This window comes from Acomys russatus, chromosome 5, assembly GCF_903995435.1.
Source record: "Acomys russatus chromosome 5, mAcoRus1.1, whole genome shotgun sequence".
Lineage (NCBI taxonomy): Eukaryota > Metazoa > Chordata > Mammalia > Rodentia > Muridae > Acomys > Acomys russatus.
The window spans coordinates 51,535,644-51,557,986 of record NC_067141.1 but is presented as its reverse complement, the minus strand read 5'-3'; the positions used below and the strand labels follow the sequence as shown (position 1 = coordinate 51,557,986).

General features: G+C 41.8%; 1 protein-coding gene across 1 annotated transcript in view; it reads left to right on the top strand.

The window, feature by feature from the left end:
• The first annotated feature begins 5,324 nt into the window (after nucleotides 1-5,324).
• Nucleotides 5,325-22,343, top strand: part of LOC127189483 (cGMP-dependent protein kinase 1-like) — a 459,464-nt gene continuing 442,445 nt past the window's right edge. The window contains exon 1 of the mRNA XM_051146333.1: nucleotides 5,325-5,901. Within this exon, the coding sequence (XP_051002290.1) occupies nucleotides 5,636-5,901 (266 nt within the window). The 5' untranslated portion in view covers nucleotides 5,325-5,635. The remainder of the gene's footprint in view (nucleotides 5,902-22,343) is intronic.

The following is a 22,343-nucleotide window of genomic DNA, read 5'->3' as shown; positions in this document are numbered from 1 at the left end:
GCTGCAGGGCTATGGAGGGGAAGTCTTGGGTATATGAGTAGTGACACGATCATTTAATCCAGGGGTTCTCCACCTGTGGGTCATGACTCCAAAGGGGTAGCATAGCAGATATCCTGTGTGTCAGAAATTTACATGGTGATTCATAACAGTACCAACAAAATAATTTTATGTTTGGGGTTACCGCAACATGAGGAAGTGTATTAAAGGGTCGCAGAATTGGGAAGGTTGAGAACCACTGATAGCTGTCCCTACCACCGACACTCCCACATTTGAGTATCCTCTTAGGGGAATTAAAGCAAGGGACATAGAACACGGCACTTTATTCACGTGAGTTACATTTAAGTGGTGAATGACAAGTTGCTTTGAGGACTAGGTAAAGCGCCTTTAGTGTTTCTCTACACACACTTTATAGTTTGGATTCGTAAGCCTCACGGGGATAAAATTATTATCTTACAGAATTTGATCTCTGCAAATTATTAAACATCACAGTTTCCTGTTTAAGTTTTATATTTCAATATTTCTAAGAGGCTTTATTTTTAAAACATATGCACAGATATGGTATATAAAAAAGACAATGGCCCCTCTGTTATAGGCAGCTGAACAAGATGACTGTTTTGATAATAAAAAGACCACATTGCGAAAATGATTTATGTACACTTTTCTGCAGGGGAAGATTTTTTTACAAATCATAACTATTATTATTCTTTACATAAATTCAATAAATGTAATGTTATAAAATTAGAAGGTTTTAAAATTAAACCAACATTTAATTTGCCATCCTCATGTTCAATGTGTTCTTTTAAGTAAGGATGTTGGTATGTGTGTAGACATAATAAGCTTGTGTGTTGAGTAAGGGATGGCCACATTTCTTGGTCACTGGAACGTGGCTGGCTCAAGAAAGAAAAAAAAATGCTAAAGGCAAAATTCAGTAAAATCCAGAACAAACTGAAACTAATTAGCTTCTAAATATCAAAAAAGTATGTTTTGCTCCTTATGGGACAAGACATAATTGACCTAACCCTTCTCTCAAAGTTCCAAGCCTGGGTAAAGTTGTAGGATGGATGTTGGTTATAATGTTAGACTGATAATAGGTAACTGTAGACCTCCTGGGGTGTAGGAAGGAGAAACAGACCCTTCGTCCTTTCTTTCTTCTTTCTTTCTTTCTTTCTTTCTTTCTTTCTTTCTTTCTTTCTTTCTTTCTTTCTTTCTTTTTTTTATAAACAAGGAAAGTTAACCTGAGAATGTTGGGCCCTTTCATAAGCACCCAACTTGAACAATGACTGAATAGAAGCATGTATGTGGATCTTTTTATTTGAAGGTGTCATTTGTTTTAGCTTACCAATGGTGTTGTAAGAAAATTCTTTTATAAATGCTTCTGTTTTTACCAGTATGAGAAGTGTTTTGATGTAGTGGTATAGAAAAAAGACAGACAGTGTATTGACACTGCCCTTTACAAAGGTGGGACCCCTGCCTTGATGTTCACTTCCTCAACTGTCCTTTCCAGTCTAGTGTGGCCAGTCTTACTGACCTCACAAACCTGTACCTGATCATTTCCTTTGGTTTAGACCCTTACAACATGTAGCAAGATTTGTGTTTCTCCAGGGATGGGTTCCTTTGTCTCAACTGTGACTAATAAAATTTTTGGGGGATGTTTAAATTGTCATTGGATTTATTTTCTAGAAGACAGTGACACTAAAAGTGGACTCGCTCTTTGTCACTCTTAAAATTGTAAATATACAATAATGTCTCTTGTGATATTAACACAGATTAAAAGATAGGAACCCCATTAAAACTACTTCAGTTTCCTTAGAAAATTTTCTATACAAAAGAGATAAATGGATGAGAGGGACAAACCACAACTATAACTTTTGACAGTAGATATTCCTTTTAGTTAAAACATTTGGAATTTTATATGAAATGTAAATCTCATCTTAAAGTGATATAAGGGAAACATCTTCAGTAAGACAACTGATGGCTAGAATACTGGATCCTAGGAATGTCTCTGGGTTCCTATGAGATTTTAAGCTTAGCACATTCCCACAAACAAAGACATTTTAGTTTTGTTTCTCCTTGTGTTCACAAAGATGCATACATATACATTGCTATATATTTCACAGGGAAGCAGGCTGCATTGGGATTCATATAGTTTGCAGCAAATCTAGACAATGCCTGTGAGAAAAATCTGGGTAAACATCAGCAAATCTGTCCCTAAAATGGCATGGAGTGTGAGTGGTTAGCTCTTAGAGTCGTCATGGGGATTAACGTAGATGGGCTTAGCTCTGTGCTGCATGTATTAAAAACATCGAGGGCTAGAGAGATGCCTTGTCTCCCCGTAGCTTAGGTACTTACTACTCTTCCAGAGGACCTGAGCTCAGTCTCCAGCTCCCCTGGCAGGTGGCTGACAACCACCTTTAACTCCAGCTTCTGGGGGATCCCTGCTTCAGGGATCCCTGGCTACCCACACACATGCACACACCCCTACATACAGACACAAAATTAAAAACAAGATAAATCTTTCAAACTGCTCCACATCCTTGCTATCATTATCCAGTGCCTACAAGAGACAAAATTAATTTTTTTCCTTTAACATGATGTTCTTCCCATTTTCTGTCTCTCTTGGTCATGGAACAAGAAAGCATTGCTGTAGGCATTTAAGGAAATTACTTCAACTTCATAGTGATCAAGATTGTTTCTCAGCAAAATTTTCTAAGGGCACTAGATGGCGACCTTCACCTTTTATTTAAGGGGGTAGAGTGGGGTGGAGTATGGTTTCTTTACTACTTTTGCTCCCAGAGAAGCAGTGCTGTAGATTCAAAGGAAACAAGGGGAAGGCAAGTCTCACAGCTGGGTCACTGGGACCCCACTCCATCCAGGTCTCACACCTAGGTCACTGGGATCCCACTCCATCCGGGTCTCACACCTGGGTCACTGGGACCCCACTCCATCAAGGTCTCACAGCTGGATTACTGGGATCCCACTCCATCAGGGTCTCACAGCTAGGTCACTGGGATCCCACTCCATCAGGGTCTCACTGCTGGGTCCCTGGGACCCCACTCCATCTGGGTCTCACACCTGGGTCACTGGGATCCCACTCCATCAGGGTCTCACAGCTGGGTCCCTGGGACCCCACTCCATCTGGGTCTCACACCTGGGTCCCTGGGACCCCACTCCATCTGGGACTCACACCTGGGTCCCTAGAACCCCATACCATCTGGGTCTCACAGCTGGGTCACTGGGACCCCACTCCATCCAGGTTTTCAGCTTTGAAGCTGGAAGCAGAACAGTAGAGAAACCAACATCATGACATCAGGAGCCTAGAAGCCTTGAAGTCAAACTTCTCTCCACTGCCCTGAACATGGACAACTCCTGCCACTTTCATCTTCCTTCTTTACAATATAAGGTCATTGGATTGGGGATGTTTATCAGGCTTTCCTTGTGATCTAAATTAAATATGTTTAAGCTAATGAACAAAATTTTTTTTCACCAGACATCAACATTATTTAAATTAAAACTGACTCGCTCAGAAATAAGTTTAGTATCAGAAGAAAGTGGTGAGTTTAGAGTTCTGACACGCATATGGCATCCTGGCTTAAATGATAATACTGTCTTTGTTGCAGATAGGATAAGACATGTGAAGAGGTCTCAAGAGTCCTTATGAAACTTTTTATTTTTCCATAAGTCATGTTCAAACTGTGCCCTAGTCTTTTAAACATGATAAACTTTTTTTGCATGTATTATTTTAAAATACCATTTTAAGGTATTTTTAAAAGTATTATAGTAGATTAAGTTTTCACACACAGGGGCAACAGGAAAGCCACCAAGATCACCAAGGAAAACTTAGTCCTATTGGTTTCCCTCAAGAAACCCAGCTGGGAGCCAGGGGAGGTAGCACAGACTTTTAATCCCAGCACCCAGGGAGGCAGAGGCCAGCCTGATCTACAGGTGAGTCTGGGACAGCCAAGACTACATAGAGAAACCCTGTCTCGAAAAACAAAAACAAAAACAAACAGAAAAGACAAAGAAACAAAAAGCCCAGATGCTGTGCTTAATAATTATAACTTAGTATAAACAGATGAATACAGCTAGCACTGGGTAATAGAGGGATTTCTAAAAGAAAACATATTTTAGGGTGTATTTATAAACCAAAGTGCATGGTTGTTTTCCTCTTATGTAATGTGTCAGAGCAGGTAGTGAACTTATTTATTTTTTAAGTAAAAATCACACATTAATTTTTCTTTAAAGGAAAGCGACTTTCCTTTAGGAGAAGCTCGGTGGCTTAGTTGTATCTACTAAAATATGTTCACTTGCTGGTCATTACCTAGGGGGAAGAAGTCCCTCATATGCCAAATAAATGGAAAACAATGCTTTATTTTATGTTGTACAACAGATACTTTTTAAATGTAGTAATTACTAAATACTCAGGTTCAAAGGGCCATAATAATTCTGTTAGCACTGGCCGGATGATGGATGCACAGATAAGGGAGGAGCAAAGATGAACACAGTTGCAGTTTCCAAACTGAACTGGAAGGGTGTGCCAGCAGTTTAGCAGCTGTAGTAGCCGCTTCAGAACCATGAAAGATGACATGTGGGTGCTCAATATACAATATTTACTGGAGTAGATGAAATAAAACCCAGACCTTAAACTGCTCACCATCAGTGCACACTGCCTTTCAATTTTCCATAAACACTTGGCTCATTATGATATGGTCATCCAACTTCCCCTCCAAGTGTTTTAATCCCCAATTTCCTGTAAAGTTAAATGCTACAACTCAGAATTGCTAGTGCCCTGTCACTCGTTCTTAATAGTGAAGGTCTCAACTTCAGAACTTCACAGTGAGAGTAGATACATACCCACAAACACACACACACACATACACACACACACCTCATTACCACATCCAGGCGTGCAGAGTGGAAAAGAAGGACAATGTGAAAACAAAGATGGATTTCTTTAGGTTATTGTCTAAAGACAATTTAATATTCATGATTACTCTTTCACACACACACACTCGTATTCTCTCTCTCTCTCTCTCTCTCTCTCTCTCTCTCTCTCTCTCTCTCTCTCTCTCTCTCTCTCTCTCTCTCTCCCCCCCCCTTAGGATCCAGTTACAAGCACTGCGTCATCCTTGAGAGATCACATGGTAATTGTTGCTATTTCAAGGATCAAGTGTCATGAAGCACCAGATCCCACTCCCTTCTCTTGGTACCATATAGCATAGAAGAGTGACTGTGATGGAGTGAGCACAGGCTCTCTCGTCCAACCCTCTGTAGAAACCAGGAACTCGGTGGGGTGGCGCGCTCGCGTATTCTCACCAAGCGACTGGGAAAGGGGGACAAGGGAGGGGGGGTCTCAGGGGAGGAAAGGCGGCTCTAATTGGTTTCTCAATGAAAGATAATCACCTATTCCCCAGAGACGCTAGGGATTAGCACTCTGCCTCTCCTCTCCTTCCTTTAGACGCCTCATCCTCCCCTCCGAGCTTCCAGTCCATTCAGCAGGAGCGTTCGCAAGAGTGGGGCCGCACTTAGTGCTCCGGGCTGAGCGCCCCAGTCCCCGGCTCCCTGCGCTCCTCTGTCTTCCCAGCTGCCGCCTCCAGAGGAAAAGTTTCGAGAAGGAGAATCGGGCTTAACCATAAAAATGAGCGAACTGGAGGAAGACTTTGCGAAGATTCTCATGCTCAAGGAGGAGAGGATCAAAGAGCTGGAGAAGCGGCTGTCTGAGAAGGAGGAAGAAATCCAGGAGCTGAAGAGGAAACTCCACAAATGCCAGTCTGTGCTGCCGGTGCCCTCCACCCACATCGGTCCGAGGACCACCCGAGCGCAGGGCATCTCCGCGGAGCCTCAGACCTACAGGTCCTTCCACGACCTGCGCCAGGCGTTCCGGAAGTTCACCAAATCCGAGAGGTAGGAGTGGGGCGTCGCCGGGCAGGGACCACTCTCTCCAGGCGTCTCTGGGGATTGCGACCGGGGCTGGGGGCTGCGGCCCCGGGACAGCGCAGGGCGCCCCCTGCTAGCCGCGGCGGTCCGGGAAGGGGAAGTGTTTATTTTTGTTTCTGTGCATCACGTGCTGTGGTTGTCTCCGGCGGGCTGGGAAAGGCGAGCTCTTCGCGGAGACGCGCCCCTGTGGTGTGGGGGTGGGGAGAAGGACCTCGGAAAGTTTGCTACCCTGCGCTCGAAGGCGCGGGCTGCTGTCTCTCGGGGCGTCCACGCTGGGACTTAATTCTGGCCGTCCGTGGGCCTGAGAGCTTCCCAGAGACGATCCTGGGACTCAGGCCACGGAGTGACCTGAGGCTGGCTGGGGTTGAGTTCAGTTTAGGGACAGAGTTTGTCTGGACAGTGAGCTTTGCCAAGAGGGCTCTGGCCCGGGTTGGGGCGGACCGGGGGCTGGTCTTTATCGCCTAGATCCAGCCTCTAGCAAGAGGGAGAGATGGGAGAGTTATTCGCAAGGCCACTTTCAGGGGAGTTGTGATGTCATCAGGAGAACGCCGCCACAAAACCCCACCTCTGGGTGCTCATTTGCCCTGCTTCTGTTCCTTCTAGAAGTGCCACTTTTAGTTGCCCTGGACTTGGTGAAAGTTGGGTCACCTTGCACTAAAAGCAGGTTAGGAGCAACTGCACGAGCCAGTGCAGAGGGGAACGAAGTGAAGAGGTTGGGGGTCTGGAGCTAAGGCCAGAGTTGTTTTTAGGCACCACCTTCCTTCCCACTTTCTTCCTCCAGTGCATTTTAAGAGGCAAATCCTTCCATTTCAAAGTTGTGTAGCTTCTTCGGAGTGTTCAGAAGAGGCTTGGTTGAATTTTGGCCACAGTAGGAAGATTTTGCACTCTATCCGCCGACTTCTCAGAGAAGGCTGATCGATCGGTTGGGTTGCAGCGTTAAAGCCCTGTGGACATTAGGGAGAGGAAGTGCATACTCCAAAGCCCATTACTGGCTTTTAGTCTCTGGAAGTGCAGGGCCGAAAGTGCATTTCTCAGGATATTGAATATTCCATTAGGCGTGCCTTCATGCCCGCCTACCTACCCTTTCTTTCTTCTTAGATCGTTTGGTGTCTGACTTCGGGGCCCTCGGGGGACTACTAAACTAACCCTCCCCTTTTAACACACACACACACACACACACACACACACACACACACACACACACACACACACACACACACACACACACACACACACACACCTACCTCTCTTGCTTTGAGGCTAGTTCTTCTAAAGCAAGCCTTATCATAGGTACCCCTGGGTCAGCTCCATGTTCCTGCCCTTCCACTGTACTATTTCTCACTCCCTAGTGTATTGATCACAGTGGGGGCGGGCAAAACGGTCAACCCCGGTGTTCATAGCTGTCTGAAGCTCCAGAACTGGGAGTGGGTGGGGACAACCAAAGGAAAATCCCCCCAAAAGATGCCACTTGGGAAATGTGGGCTCCTCTGAGCACGGATGGATTTCAAGACAGCTTTCAGATACCCCAAGTCACCTTCCACTTTGAAAATGACACTGGTACCTTTTGTCCCAGCCTGCTTAGGGAAGTTCCTATTGCCCGGAACCAGGCCACACCCCTCCCACTAAGGCTCAAACTGCAAACAGAAGTCGGTCTTTGGCCTGGCCCTAGCTTGGGAAGTGCTGCCGTCCTGCCTCCGCCAGCCTGACTGCGCATTCCGCGGCGCTGCCCTGCCCGGCGCACGGCAGCTGGAATCAATCTGCCCACCTCCTTAAGAAGCCACTTCATCAGCGGTCACCAGGCAGCTGCTCGCGGCCCAGGGCTGCCGGTTCGAGCTTTATCGCATTTTTGAAATTTCAGATTTCGTGTCTGGGCTGTGCCCTTGGAGTGAAAGAACTGTTTCACAGCAGAGAGGAAATTCTCACCAGGGTCTGGAGAGGAGCTTCCTTCCCAGAGCCTACTCTTAGGCGCCAGCTTACAGGGACCTTTTTCCCCCCTTGACTAGAATTCTGAAAGAATGTGAAGTTTTTGTATCTACGAAGAGGAAATGGCTTATGTCTCATGTGAAGTATCATCCTTTTTGATCCTTCACTCCCGCCCCAGCGTTTTCTTGTTGAAGTGGGAACTTTCATCTCAAAAGTGGCTCATGCATAATAGAGATTAAGGGCACATTTATTTGTGTCTTGAACACGATTCTGGAGTACTTTTCTACTTTCTCTCTGTTCTAGTTTACACTGAACTGAGGTAAACGTTTTCCTGCGTGCACTTACTTTCAAGTTTTTAAAGGGAAGCATGTAGTTTATTTTCAGTAAGGTGACTCATTAGCATTTAAAGAATTTTGACAGGAATAATATATGGGCATAGCATCCACTGGAATTAGGTACTCACTTAAAGAGACAGTGCTAAATTATCAACTGTAAGACACCTTGGTTTAGCTAAGAGAAAACAAGTATAAAGGCATTTCTAAACTATAAAGGTCAATATCAAACAAGATTGCTTTCCACAAAAGAGACTATGTCCTCTCTGTTAAGTATTTGGGTTTAGGAAGCAGATAGACTATCGCCAGTTACATGCTGTGATAAAACAGAGTGCTCTACAGAAAAGCTACCGTTCAATTATAATTTGAACGATAGTTATCAGAACTGAAATTGTATTGTGCATGCCAGTTTTATAACCACAAGAAAATAAATTGAGTTTAAATTGGAAATCTGTTCAGAGAGAAAACTAAAAGAAGATTTTTCCTACCAATGTAAGCTTTAGAGAGAGAGAGTCAGTAGTCTAACAATAATTTACATAGCAGGTGACAAAACCTATCTTGAGCTGTTATTGTAGGGTGAGGAGATGGGGGAAATTTTCTAGTGCTGTAATCCACTCAGCCCAATTACCCAGATTTCCATGTGTCCATGGAGGATATAACGCTTGTTCTCCATTAAGAATGAGCCAAGCATCTAAGGAATGCTTAGATGAAAATGATACCAGGGAAGAGGAAGATCTAAGCTCGCAAGCTTAAGTATCAAGGGTGCTGTGTGATGATCACGTTAAAAAAGAAAACATCTGACTTATTGCACTACTCGTTTGTAGACCCCTTAAGAGATGCTCTGTGGGGATCAAGTGATTGTCATTGAAAACTGCAGGCTCTTTCAGATGATGGGGACACGATTTTAAAATTACATTTTAAATACTTTCTTTTTGCCAACGAACTCCAAGTGCTTCCCATAGATTCATCCGAACTCGATTCCTTGTATGCACATATTTTACATCCAGAATATCCAATTTCCCTCAATTCTTTTCCTTAATTTTTCATATGCTCGTAAGTTACTTATTTTGGCTACCTCATTAAGTAGTTTATGCTCAAGAGACCACACACAAGTTTTAAATTAGCTTGAGCAGGGGCTAGAATCAATACTAACTTGTTCCCAGAATAAGAGCAGACAGTATTCCAGAGTGGCTGGAGCTATTTTTGTCTTGAATCCCTTGGTTCCTTTGATGTCAGTTGATAAACCGGAAGTTGAACTTCCATGGAACAGACATACCTTGGAGTGGATGACCTGGAAATCCCTTGTTTTTTGCATCTTTGATCCAATTCAGATGTAATTTGACCTTCAGACTAAGTCAAGAGGAATGGCCATATTTTGATATAAGCAACTTCAGTAAAGTGTGTTTTGGTTATATCTTGGGCCTATATCTTGGGTCACTTACCAACCATTCATATTGAAAATACACAGAACTTGACATTATGGACAGCTCATCTTTCTGGTCTCAACACTGTGCTGGAAACTATGGCTACTGCATCACTTCACATCTGAAAGGTACCTGCACTTCTCAGGGAAGGAAGTCCAGGCTTGCCATCTGGTGACTTGCATATAGACTCTCAGCCCAGACCCACCCCACGGCCAACCACTTTCCAACCCAAACTTTATAGTTCTTGGTGTCCACATAAAAGATGTTGTATTGTAGAGCCACCAAGCAGGGCTCATTCAGTCCCATACCGTGCATGGGCCTGCTTAGCTGGGAAATCCTCTGGCAGCCACTCTCTTGTTGTAAGATGGTTACTTAGTAATCTTTCATCTTCCTCTTCTCCTGGCTTCTGCAGCTCAGCATCATGTTCAAGGCAGAGATGGCAAATAATAACAGACATGGCGAATAATAACATCGTGACAGGCATTAGAATTACTTTGGTTGCCTTCTTTGGGTTCCTTTGCATTTACTGTGGTGGTGATGGTGGTGGGGGGGGAGGCGGGTCCTAACCCTTTCATATCTTACCATACCTCTAATCAAAGTGAATGATCAATATATTAACTTCTAAACCACTTTCCGATTGACGTCATAATATTCCCACATCAGCCTTGGGGAGAGATCATTGATTTTGCTGACTCAGAAGAACAGTATTTTGGGCAGGAATCTAAGGGAAAGGAAGCTAATGGTGTGGGGGAGGAGTTTTAGGCAGGACAGCTGATGAACACCCTTGTGTCTTGCCACATGTCATTGAAAGGGATGGGTCTGAGCATTAGCATGTCATGTGGACTTGCAACCCAAGCTGTGCATGAGATAAATTGACAACAGAAATGAACACATCCTTGTATACATGCTTTTTTAAAAGCATCTCAGAAATAAAAACAGAAGGAAGATGTCGGTCTCTTGTTTCTGCATCTGTACCAGAGATACCAAGTTGATATTTTGGCACGCCATTTACCTATATTTATCTGAGAGACATTTCTTTGAGCTCAGTTCTGGTTCTGGAACCAAGAATGTTTTCCAGATGGATCTGCCTATGCCAGGAGTTCCTTTTCACTTGGATCACTAATGTAATTCGAGGTCAGCTACTTATATTCGACTATGTATCTATTAGAAATCTGACCCTCCCAAAGCTATTTCCACTAGACCTGAATAAACAAGAGATGTCCTTTCTTCTTTCTCTTTCCTGTCTGAGAGCCTGTTTCCGAGCCATCTCTTGACATCCTACACAAAGATGCTGAGAATGCACTACATCGTTTCTTTTGATAAGATTTTCAGGTGATTTCATAGCTGCACAGGGTATGATTAATTATTTTTGTTTCCCATTGAGAATTTGCTTATCAGGGTTCAGAGCCAGACATTATCGAGGTTTCTTGTAGGTTTTGGAAGTTACTGAGAGCTCTGAGATAAACCAGCGATAGCATATCCTGTTCCACAAAAGTGAAAGTTTGGAAGCTTGGGAATTGCCAGAAAGGACTATTGACCTTGACTCTGGCTTTGTTGGTGTCCTATGCTGCTGATTCACTGATGAGAGAAGGGGACAGAAAAAAAGAAAAAAGAAAAAAGAAAAAAAAAAAAAAAAAAAAAAAAAAGAAACTGGAAACGCATGTACACACACACACACATGCAGAAGTACACAGAACATTTGTATGCAGACATATACGAAATTTGCACCTGATTCCATCACTGATTTACACTTACTATAGTAGTTGTTATTGCAAAGCTCGTTTAGCTTATCCCAAAAAAAGTTCTTGTAGCTGAGAAGGCTTCCTTCTTACATCTGTTTCTATAAAGTTACTCATGGTATCTTGAAGACTATGAAATGCGGTGCGTGCTCTGGAGCACATAGCCCTGTGCTGTCACCCAGAGCCAAATACAAGGATCAGTGGTTGTTACTAACTCTTCCATTATCCAGCGCTCTATTTTTTCCGCCCCTTTCTTTTCTTCCTGAGTTGTGTCTCTCTCCTTTGCATTTGTGCTTCTAGTTTCTAGCTTGACGTCTTTGAGCCTTACCAGATCTGTTTGCTTGTAAAAGTCACAGAACAGAGACATGAAGTAAAAAAATACTTGGTTAAAGCCTGTTCTGTCAAAACAAAACAAAATGACAAAAAAAAAAAAATCACCAACAGCCACTCTCCACCCCCAAAACACACCTCCCCCCAAATTGTTGGCACATGCCTTTATTCCCAGCACTTGGAGGCAGAGGCAGGTGGATTTCTGAGTTGGAGGGCATCCTGGTCTACAGATAGAGTTCTAGGACAGCCAAGGTTACATAGAGAAACTCTGTCTCAAAACAACAACAATGAAATACAAACAAAACTCATAAAGCAAAAAACTAGTTATGTCTTCATAACCTGTATATTCACGAGTGTGCACATGTGTATGTAAATTGAGTTCCTTAAGTTAGTAATATAATTATTCATATTGAAGATATGTAATACTTTAACATATCTGTTTAATAAGAAAATAAGATATCTTTAAAAGATATTCATATCTTTTACATGGATTTAGGAAAGGTAGGTGGTTGAGCTCAGCACCACCTCCTCCTCCTGTTCTTCCTCCTCCTCCTCCTTCTATTCCTCCTCCTCCTCTTTCATCATTTTGGTTTTCCAAGACAGAGTTTCTCTGTGTAGCCTTGGCTGTCCATGACTCACTTTGTAGATCAGGCTGGCCTCGAAGTCACAGCGATCCACCTGCCTCTGCCTCCTGAGTGCTGGGATTAAAGGCGTGTGCACCATGCCTGGCTTGAGCTCACTTTCTTGTTTTAATACTTTCATTCTTGATGAACATATTCCTTTTGTGGAGGGGTTATTATTCTCCATAGAGGCCACAGACATCATACACAGAGTACATGCATGTCCTGTGCTAATTTTCATATTGTTTTGCGGGTGAATTGAATAAAAATGTATACTGCTTTACAAAATACCAACTTTATATTGACTAGAAAGTTAGAAAATAATATCAGAAATTTGTCATGTTTAATGTACTGGTTACATGTTCATTCTTTTGGGGGTATATTGATTGATTTGTTCTTAGGAATTCATAATTTGCTGTCCTGGGATTTAATTTGGGCTGATTTTTTTTCTTTGTGAGTATGACACGCTGGGATCAAGGCGGCGATATAAATATGCTGATTCCATGCAACTGTTTATTTGAAAGACAAACCAGCAAGGTATCTACTGTAATTATTTTAGTAAAAACTAGCTTGACTTCCTAACTTGCAGGAGAAACCATGCAACCACAGCTACTAAAAATCGAGTCATGGTTACATTTGTTGCAAATTCAGAATCTCCTTTGTATCCAGTCTAATTTAGGGAGGGCTTCAAAATATATTTTAAATTCCCAGATCCATCTTTCTTTGAGCCCTCTGACCTCAAAATGCTATAAAAATACTTTTTATAAGAACCCGTTAGGATTCCTAAAAATATTTGTATGTTTGCCTTTCACAAATATTCCTGGGTCTGTTTATGCAACGATATGGTGCTGTGATTGTCTAACAAGCAACTAGAAGCCTTTGGGTAAATGTTAGTGTTTTTCCTGATGTTTCTCCTTGCCTGCACAGTGTGTAGGGAATTTGTTTCATGTGTTACAGTCACCAAAGGACTTGTTTACGTGGGCCCAAAATTCTGAAAATAGAAAATTCTTTTTTATCTTAGGCTGTAAACCCTTGTGAAGAAACCAGGTCTATTTACAGGAGAAATTCCAATGAAATACAACCTCCAGCTTCACAGGCTTCTCCCTCCTGTGGGCTCCTGTCAGAGAAAAGGTATATCCAGACTATATTAGAAACAAGCCGAAGACCCTCGTGTCTTTCAGGGTAAAAAACACTTCATATTCAGTGATGTGTCCTTTTGTGTAAGCTCACTCTAAAATACCCAACCTGGCATCCTTTCTTACCACAGCAGGTTTCAACCGGGACACCTCAACAAAACGTTATGTATTTGATTGATTATAAGGTTAAAATGAATAAATGACATTTTTTAAAAAATCAAAATTCATGAATTATTCGTTTCTCAAAAAAAAAAAAAAAAAAAAAAAAAAAAAAAAAAAAAAAAAAAACCAAAAACAAGGCTGAGTGCATTCCCAAGCCTTTCCCCAGGGAGAGCCATTCACTCGAGTTCCAATTGGCTTCCAGGATGGGGAGGCTTACAAATGTATGGCAGGAAATTACACATAATCCACAGATGGTCTAGTCTTTTCACAGGAGTATGTTGCACATGGGGATATCATCTGTCTTGTGAGTCACTGCAGGGAAAAAATGTCTAAGAGCCCCTCATCTGGTCTAAGGTTCTGAAAAATCAGCTTCTCGACTCTGACTCGTTAAGCTACTTATTTATAAACAAAGGCGTTAGGTTCCCTAGACTCAACTTAGCACATACATTTCAGAGCAGTGTCCCCAAGGTGTGATGTTCATATTATCAGTGCCAGAGGAAAGCTTCTAAGTATGTACAAGTTATATTATATTGTACTTACTTTATAATATAAACTTATTTTATATTAATGGTTAGACTGATAAATGCCGGCAGAAAGCCTTTGACTAACATATGGGATGGACCCATGTTGTGTAGTTACATTGCTTAAAATAAGCTGAGTTTTATGCCTTAATAGATGTTTTAAAGTAGAAAAATTCAGATTGTGTTTATCATAGATAAAGTCACACAGAGGTTTTGGAAATATTGTTTTAAAGTCTTTTTCCCCAAGAAATGAAACATTGTTTTTATATTTGTTGTTTTGTTTGCTCATAACATGTGTTAGAGGACCTGTCTAACTGGGTTCTCTCTGTACTCATCTTTAGGTGATATTTTTGTAGTTGCTTCTCAATAGCTTCAAGGGAATTACATTGGGACATAGAATTAAAATTGTTATTATATATGAAATATACTTTAAGTGAGGTTAGTTAAAAGTTAAATTAACATGGCCCAGGAAAAACATCTGGGCTCCCTTTAGATTTGTGGCGTTTACTCGATAGATGATCATAAGAGCTCAGAAAAAACAACGGAGACTGAATTCCCACCTTGGTCTCTGTGGAGCTGGTTTGCAAGACTGGGTCCACGGAACAGCAGCAATCTTCTCACCTCCATCCTCCAGCAGGACTGGTTTCTTGTTTTAGAGGACAAGTGAGCACGGTGAAAAAAGAAAATATGCTAGACGTGGGACAAGAAATGCACCAAGCCCACTCTTTATCCTAGGGAATGCTTCAGGTCCTATGCTGACCCATTTAAGAAAGGGAGACCTTCAGATTTCAGTGCATGGACCCCTTTGAAGGCTGTAAAACACAACAAAGATAAAAGCTTGAGAGGATAATAAGAGATATTTCAACAGTCGCCACAAGATGGCAGCTGAAGTATAATATTTAATAGTTGGGAGGCCACAAGCAATATGTAACACTTTAGGTGAATTTTAAAATGTACATTAAGACATAACAGTTCTAAAAATAGAAATCTAGTTTGGATAATGTGTGATGAATCATATATTGGCTTACATTTTTCTAATCATTGATATTTGAGGGGATGTGTTTAAAAACACTAAGTGAATTTTTCTCCAGCGTTTTTTTCCTGCAGAAAAAACGAACAAACAGGACAGCTTATGTGGAGAGCTCTTTGAACATTGATGTCACCTGAGGGAAATGCCTAAACCCCTAAGAGACAAGCCCTGTGCTCATATTTCTTGGAAAGGGGGAAATAGGGAGAAATAATGGACAATTAAGACTGGTTTAAAATATATGGATGTGTGAGGAGATAAATGGAAACCCGCCCCCCTTCTCTCGCATGGAAAAGTAAAAAAATTATTAAAAGAAAAGCTAGATGATTATAATACACAATTCAAGTAGGTGCTTCCATCTCCTTGATAATTCTGCAATTCTATAATTAAATAACATAGCAAACAGTTTGAGGTCTCTAATTAATGTGATGTTTATATATGTATATGTTTAAAATTAAAAAAAAAAAAAGAAACAAAAAAATGTTGTGAGATGTCCTAAGTATAAAGTGCCTCTCAGTTTGGGGCATAAAAGAACTGAGGGTCATTTTGCCTTCCTGTCACCGATGGATGCATTGTGGGCCGTGGGTAGCGGGCTGTAAGTTTTTGAATCAATATTCCCTTGGAAAGTGTCATTCAGCCTCCTGCAAAAGGAGATTTCATTCACTCTGCAACCTCTAGCCATGTGAGCCCCTCAGGAGAAAAGGAGAAATGTAGGGTTTTTTTTGTTTGTTTGTTTTTTTTGTTTTGTTTTGTTTTTAGTCTGTCTTGGTGATATTCAATAGCCAAAGGAGGTTGTGCCATTGCTAAAACAAAACAAAACAACAATAACAACAAAAACAAAGCAAAAAACAAAACAAAACAAAAAAACAGTTTTGAATTAATGCTTTTACTTAGTCTTTTCAATTGGACACCTTCCCTAGGACTGTGTCATATGTGTCTTAAACCAGCAAGAAGGAAAACAGAAAAACTTCAAAACGATGCACAGTTTGAGTCCTATTTGACAACAAGCTGCCTGTGTAAAAAAAAAAAAAGCCTTTTAGAATTTGCAACTGTCAATATCAAAATATTCCTTGGGTCAGTAACCTATACTGTTCCTAGGCTATGGACAGAAACTTTTAGCCAGCCTATGACTGCAGAGAAAATGAAGTCCGGATCTGTTGGAAGCCTTTCTTCCTGTGTGTAGGCGAGGTCTAGCAGAACTCCACCCCACCCCCCTTGCAGGCTAGACACAGTGATGCAAGCAGCAAGCAGCAGTACAAGCATTGCCTCCCCCTCCCATCTCTCCGTTTGTTATCTCCGCTGGGAAAATTCCTAAGTATAACAGCTGGCTTTGAGGTATCCTGCCTTAAAAGTGTCTGGTTATCTGGCCATACTGTCTGCCTTCAGGATAACAGGAAGGCAGTGTACTCCAGGCAGGGCAGGCTGGCGACTCTGTGACCATCGAGAGGGTGTTGTGTCATACTTACCACACTAAGAACCTCAGCGTGCCTTCTTGATAGAGGCAAAGGCTACACCTCAGATCTGCTGGGTTTAATCTTTGAGTTTATGTGTTTCCTTGCTTGCTTCTGTTGAACGAACAGTGGGTGCTGGTTGTCAGGCATTAGAAATATACAAAACTCATCTTCTGCTTAGTCTTTCCTAATCGCCCTACAGTAGAGAGTCGTGCTGAACTCAAGTATGTTTACACAAGCCTTGATATAGAAAGAGCACTCTCTCTGTTACAGAGTGGAGCTTTATTTGTTTCCCTAAAGTAGAGTCATCCCATAACATTCCTCGGGAAACCACTCCTGTGTGATTAGCTCTAGTGTCTAGGCTTTTTGCCAGATCAGTTCTTCTCAGTCTTTCTCATATCCATATATTAGTCCCTTCTAGTCACATACCTTGACTCAGTTGACAGTTGCTGTTTATTTCCATTGCTGTTGTTGCAAGCAGTACCAACTACAGAACTAATATTCTTGTAGAAAGCATTTGAAATGCCATTTATTTATAGATGCAATGCTTACCAAAAAACAAAAACAAAACAAAAAAAAAAACCCAAACAAACAAACAAAAACCTAGTAAATTTTCAGATCAAATCTTTATGTTTGTATGAGACTATGTGTACTTGGTGTGAGAGAGAAATATCTATAACTTTGTCTATTCAAAAGAAAAGGCATGCTGGTGGCATCAGTAAGCTTAACCCTATATAATAAAGACAGTTTTCTAAAAAGACATCAGTTATGTAACCATTGTAGAAGCACGGGGAAGGTCTGATGTGTTTTCCTACTTGAGTTATAGTCACAAAAACATACTTTCCTTGAAACAACATTTACATGCCCCCTTTACTATTCAGATTTATAGATCCATATTGCACTGATACCTTTCAGTGTAGTTTTATAAACCGAGGAAAAATCCCAAGGCCCTAAAATGTGACTTTGAAAGTCAGACTGAAATTATGTGTCTCTACTGTTCTTATAACACAGGCTTTCTGCAGGAATCACAATGATTTGTTTTTCTTTGCATCAGAATAAGATTCTGATACTCGAAGGACTCTGAGGAACTTGCTCTCCCACTTGGGAAATAACAAATTCCAAGTCTCTCAGCTACATTTTTTTTTTTAAAAGACTGGTGGGAAGATTTGGACATATATGGTATTGGAGTCACTGAGCACGGTTTACTTTTTATAGGCTAACATTTCCATTACAGCCTCTCTCTCTCCTCACCCCCCTGTCATTGTTGAGATGTTGAACTAGATTTCCCAAGAGGTGTGTTTATTAGTATTTTTTGTATGTAAATCTAATAATTTTAAAGATAATCAATGATAGGCTTGGGTGTTTTATTACATTTATTTATTTATTTAGTGTGCGTTATGTGTCAGCACGCATGTGACATGGTGCCCGTGTGGAGGTCAGAGGTCAGTTTGCAGGAGGGGGTTATTTCTCAGGTTGCTTTGTCTTAGACACAGATTCCTTTAACCACAGAGTCATCTCCCCTGCCCAATAATAACATTAAAGTAAGAGAAAGAAACTTTGGGAGGGTAGATAGAGGAGAAAGTTCATCTTAGCAGAACCCGGGAGTAGACAGTGATCAATACACTTGCAACCTTGATGTTCACAGCCTTGAAAGATTCATTTGTGTATGCGTCTTGTGACTTAGACAAATTACTTATCTCCTTGAGGTTAATTCTGACATCTTTGCAGAATCGCGAGTAGCCTTTCCTTTAAACTTCTCATGCAAACCACTAGGGCTGTTTGTGGACTGCTGGAAAGTGATGGCCATAAAAGTCTCAGTGAAATTGAAATTGCCAGCAACTGTGTAATGAAACCTTTATAGGGACTGAGGGGTTTCCCAATGCTTTGCTTCTGGAAGCTACTACTGCTTAGAAAAGGTTTTAGGAAATCCCACTCGCCATTTTCGATTAACAAATAAAAGCAGTTGTAATGAACGCATCAAAGGTCTAGACATTCTGACGGGATCTGATGTGCCAACCACAGATGCTTGTCAGTGACTAAAGAGGGTCTAGACCCCAAGTCCTTTATATCCCACATGAAATGTATCTTAAATATAAACAGTGAGTGAACCAAGGAAAAGGAGGAGTGTGTAAAAGGAAATGGGCCAAGTAGAAATGACAAAGTAAGGTGCTGTATCCATGGTATAAAAAAAATATGGGTTAGTGATGCAAATGACACGAAGTGCCCAGTACCAGCTGGACACAACTGTAGCTCCACAAGATTTCTCATAGGGTTTTTTTTTTTTTAAGGAAAACTGCTTCTTGAAGTCTCTGGGCTTAAAGGAAGCACTGCCACACATTGCTCATGAAGGGTATCTGTAAGGCAGTGGATAGCTTGTGTCCGATTTAGAAAGTCCACAGGTGCTGGAAGGTTGATCCGAGAGTGTGTCCTGTGCAGCTGGGATAGGACTGTGGCCACACTGTGGGCAGTTGCACATGTCCTTTCATGCTTGCTTCCTTTGTTTCCAGTTTTGTCCTGTCCTCTCACTATCCATGTATGGGCATGCCATGGATTGTCAGGTGCATTGGAGACAGGACTGAGGGGCCCTTCAGCCGTCCCACAGTACAGCAGGGCCCTGTCTCCATACCCGACAGCCACAGGGAATAACGCTCTCTTGCGCGGAAGGTTTCCAATTCACATCAAGCTTGTAACTCTGAGAGTTCCCAGTGCCTGCTTGCTGCTTAGAGACCGATTTTTATTATATTTGAGTTTTTCTATGTGAACAAATGTTATTCTGGATTTTGTTTCTCCCAGGGCAGTGTGATCAGCTTATATGTAAAAAAAGATATACAAGGCATTTTGGAGATAAAAAAAAATCACGTCCTATGTTCTTAATCTGATGCTGTCATACAAGAATACTTCCAAAGCCTTGGCCTCTCCAGTTGTTTAAAACCCTCCCAGGGTTGTTGGCAGGCACCAAGGAGCTCGCGCATGAGAAAGAGTTAGCCGAGTGCCTTGTTCAGTGTAGGCAGTCAATAAATGCAGTGCTTGCTGTCATTGTTTGCCACATCTGACCTCATTCGACAAATACACAAGGTGCTTTTAACTCTGTGTCGGGAATGGACCCATGCGTGTTCTGCCCCATACTTCTCAGCCTACACTAGGATCTACTTCTGCTCTTTGGAGTAGTGTTGAGCCTGCTTTAGAAGTCCTTTCAGGAGGTGCAGATGCAGCACTCTGGCATTGGCCATATTTAGGACTGACTTGATTTTCGTTCCCATCCATGGAAGAATCTCTGTCCTGCTGCAGACATTTCACGTGGACCCTCTCCCCCAGCACAGCTTTTTTTTTTTTTTTTTTTTTTTTTTACAAACTTGTCATTCTAGGAAAGAATTCTAGAAGCTCATAGATAAACTTAAAATCTTAATCCAGAGCTGCGGTAGGGCCTGCTCTGTAGCTATGGGCTCTCTAATCCAAACAGACATGGATTTTTCAGGTTTAACTTGAGAGATTCTGCATCTGCATGACTAAACTTTTGAAGACAACTGGCTAGCAAGATCTTAACCAGTTAGTTTCTTTGGTTCTTTCCTCTTTTTTTTTTTTTTTTAAACTTTCTTTTCCCTTCTTTTTCTCCTTTCTTTCTTTTCTTTTTTTTCTTTCTTTCTTTCTCTATGCAAGTTTTCAGTATAAACTAAGTGCATTTACACACAGTAGTGGAAATCAATGTGTTAATGCCACATTAATAAGGACTGCATCATAAGATGTTCTCCTGACCTAGAAAAGCCTAGAGGACACATTGTTTCTCCTTCCAGGCAGTATATATGCTTGGGTACAAAGGGGAAGAGATGGAGCTCTGGAATTACATAGGCTTCCAAGCTTCTGATAACATTCACTAGTCATATTGTTTAACGTCTTTGAGCTAGTTTCAGCTCTGTAAAGTTGGGTAAGACCCCTTCACCTTTCCAAACTGGTACTGTGCAAGGAATCCAAGTTAAGCATGAGGTAAATGACTCATGTGCTAGACAAGGGTTCAGGTTTGCTCCCAAGATGGGGATGTGAGTCAGAGGGAGTTTTAGTTGGGATGACATGGGGCCATAAGAACTACTAGTTAATGCTTAAGAATGCACAGGAGACAACTTCCTGAACAGAACACCAACAGCCCAGGCCTTAAGGTCAACAATTAATAAATGGGACCTCATGAGGCCAAGAAGCTTCAGTAAGGCAGAAGACACTGTCAACAGAACAAAGCGGCAGCCTACAGACTGGGAAAAGATCTTCACCTACCCTACATCTGACAAAGGTCTAATATCCAAAATATATAAAGAACTCAAGAAATTAAACACCACCAAACCAAATAACCCAATTGAGAAATGGGGCTCAGAACTAAACAGAGAATTCTCAACAAAGGAGTATCGAATGGCTGAGGTACACTTATAGAAATGTGCAACATCGTTAGTTATCAGAGGAATGCAAATCAAAACGACTCTGAGATACCATCTTACACCCATCAGAATGGCTAAGATCAAAAAATCAAGTGACACCACATGCTGGCGAGGATGTGGAGAAAGAGGAACACTCCTTCATTGCTGGTGGGAATGTAAACTTGTACAACCACTTTGAAAATCTATCTGGTGCTTTCTCAGAAAACTGGGAATAGGGCTTCCTCAAGACCCAGCTATTCCACTCCTTGGAATATACCCAGAAAATGCTCCACCACACAACAAGGACATATGCTCAACCATGTTCATAGCAGCCTTTTTCATAATAGCCAGAACCTGAAAACAGCCTAAATGTCCCTCAATTGAAGAATGGATAAAGAAACTGTGGTACATTTACACTATGGAATACCACTCAGATATTAAAAACAAGAAAATCCTGAAAATTGTGGACAAATGGATTGAACTAGAAATGATCATACTGAGTGAGTTAACCCAGAAGCAGGAAGACTCACATGGTGTATACTCACTTATAATGGGGCACTAGCCCAAAAGGCACGTCCCATGAAAGTCTTCACTTACCAGGAGATTGGGATAGATGTGAGGACATCCTACTGGGACTCTAGGTAAGAGAAATATAGGAGATGGGGAAATAGAAGGACCCAGACGGTCCTGGAAACCTACAAGAAGAACATCATGATGGGTGGCTCGGGGCTCAGGGGGGTTCTGCTCAAACTATTGCACTAACCAAAGACAATACATGTAGTAAACATCAAACCCTTACTCTGATCTACCCAATGGACAGGACATTCTCCACAGTTATGTGGAGAGCAGGGACTGACTCTGACATGAACTCTGGTGCCCCATATTTGATCAGGTGGGGAGGCCTGGTGGCACTCAAAGAAAGAATAAGCAGGCTACCAAGATGAGACCTGATAGCCTATGACCATATAGTGGGGGAAGAGGTCCTTCTTGGTCATAGACCTAGGGGAGGGGAATAGGATGAAAGCGGTAGGGAGGGAGGAACGGGAGGATACAAGTGATCGGATAAGAATTTAGTTGTAATCTGGATAAATTAATTAAATAAATTTTTAAAAAAGAAAGCTCTCCGAGAAGGCGCATGTGAGTTTGTTTGTTTTTGTTCACAATGCCATGGCGCTCTGCTGTGTGTCCAGTGCTTATTACCATTCTGTGTGCTCTGTGCACATTGGAGACAGAGTTCAAATACATGACAGGACATCCAAACATCAAAACACCCACTGAAGGAGAATGCTGGGATCTCGGAGTTCTCCCGCTGTACTGTGTGATAATTCACAGCAGGCGTGCAGG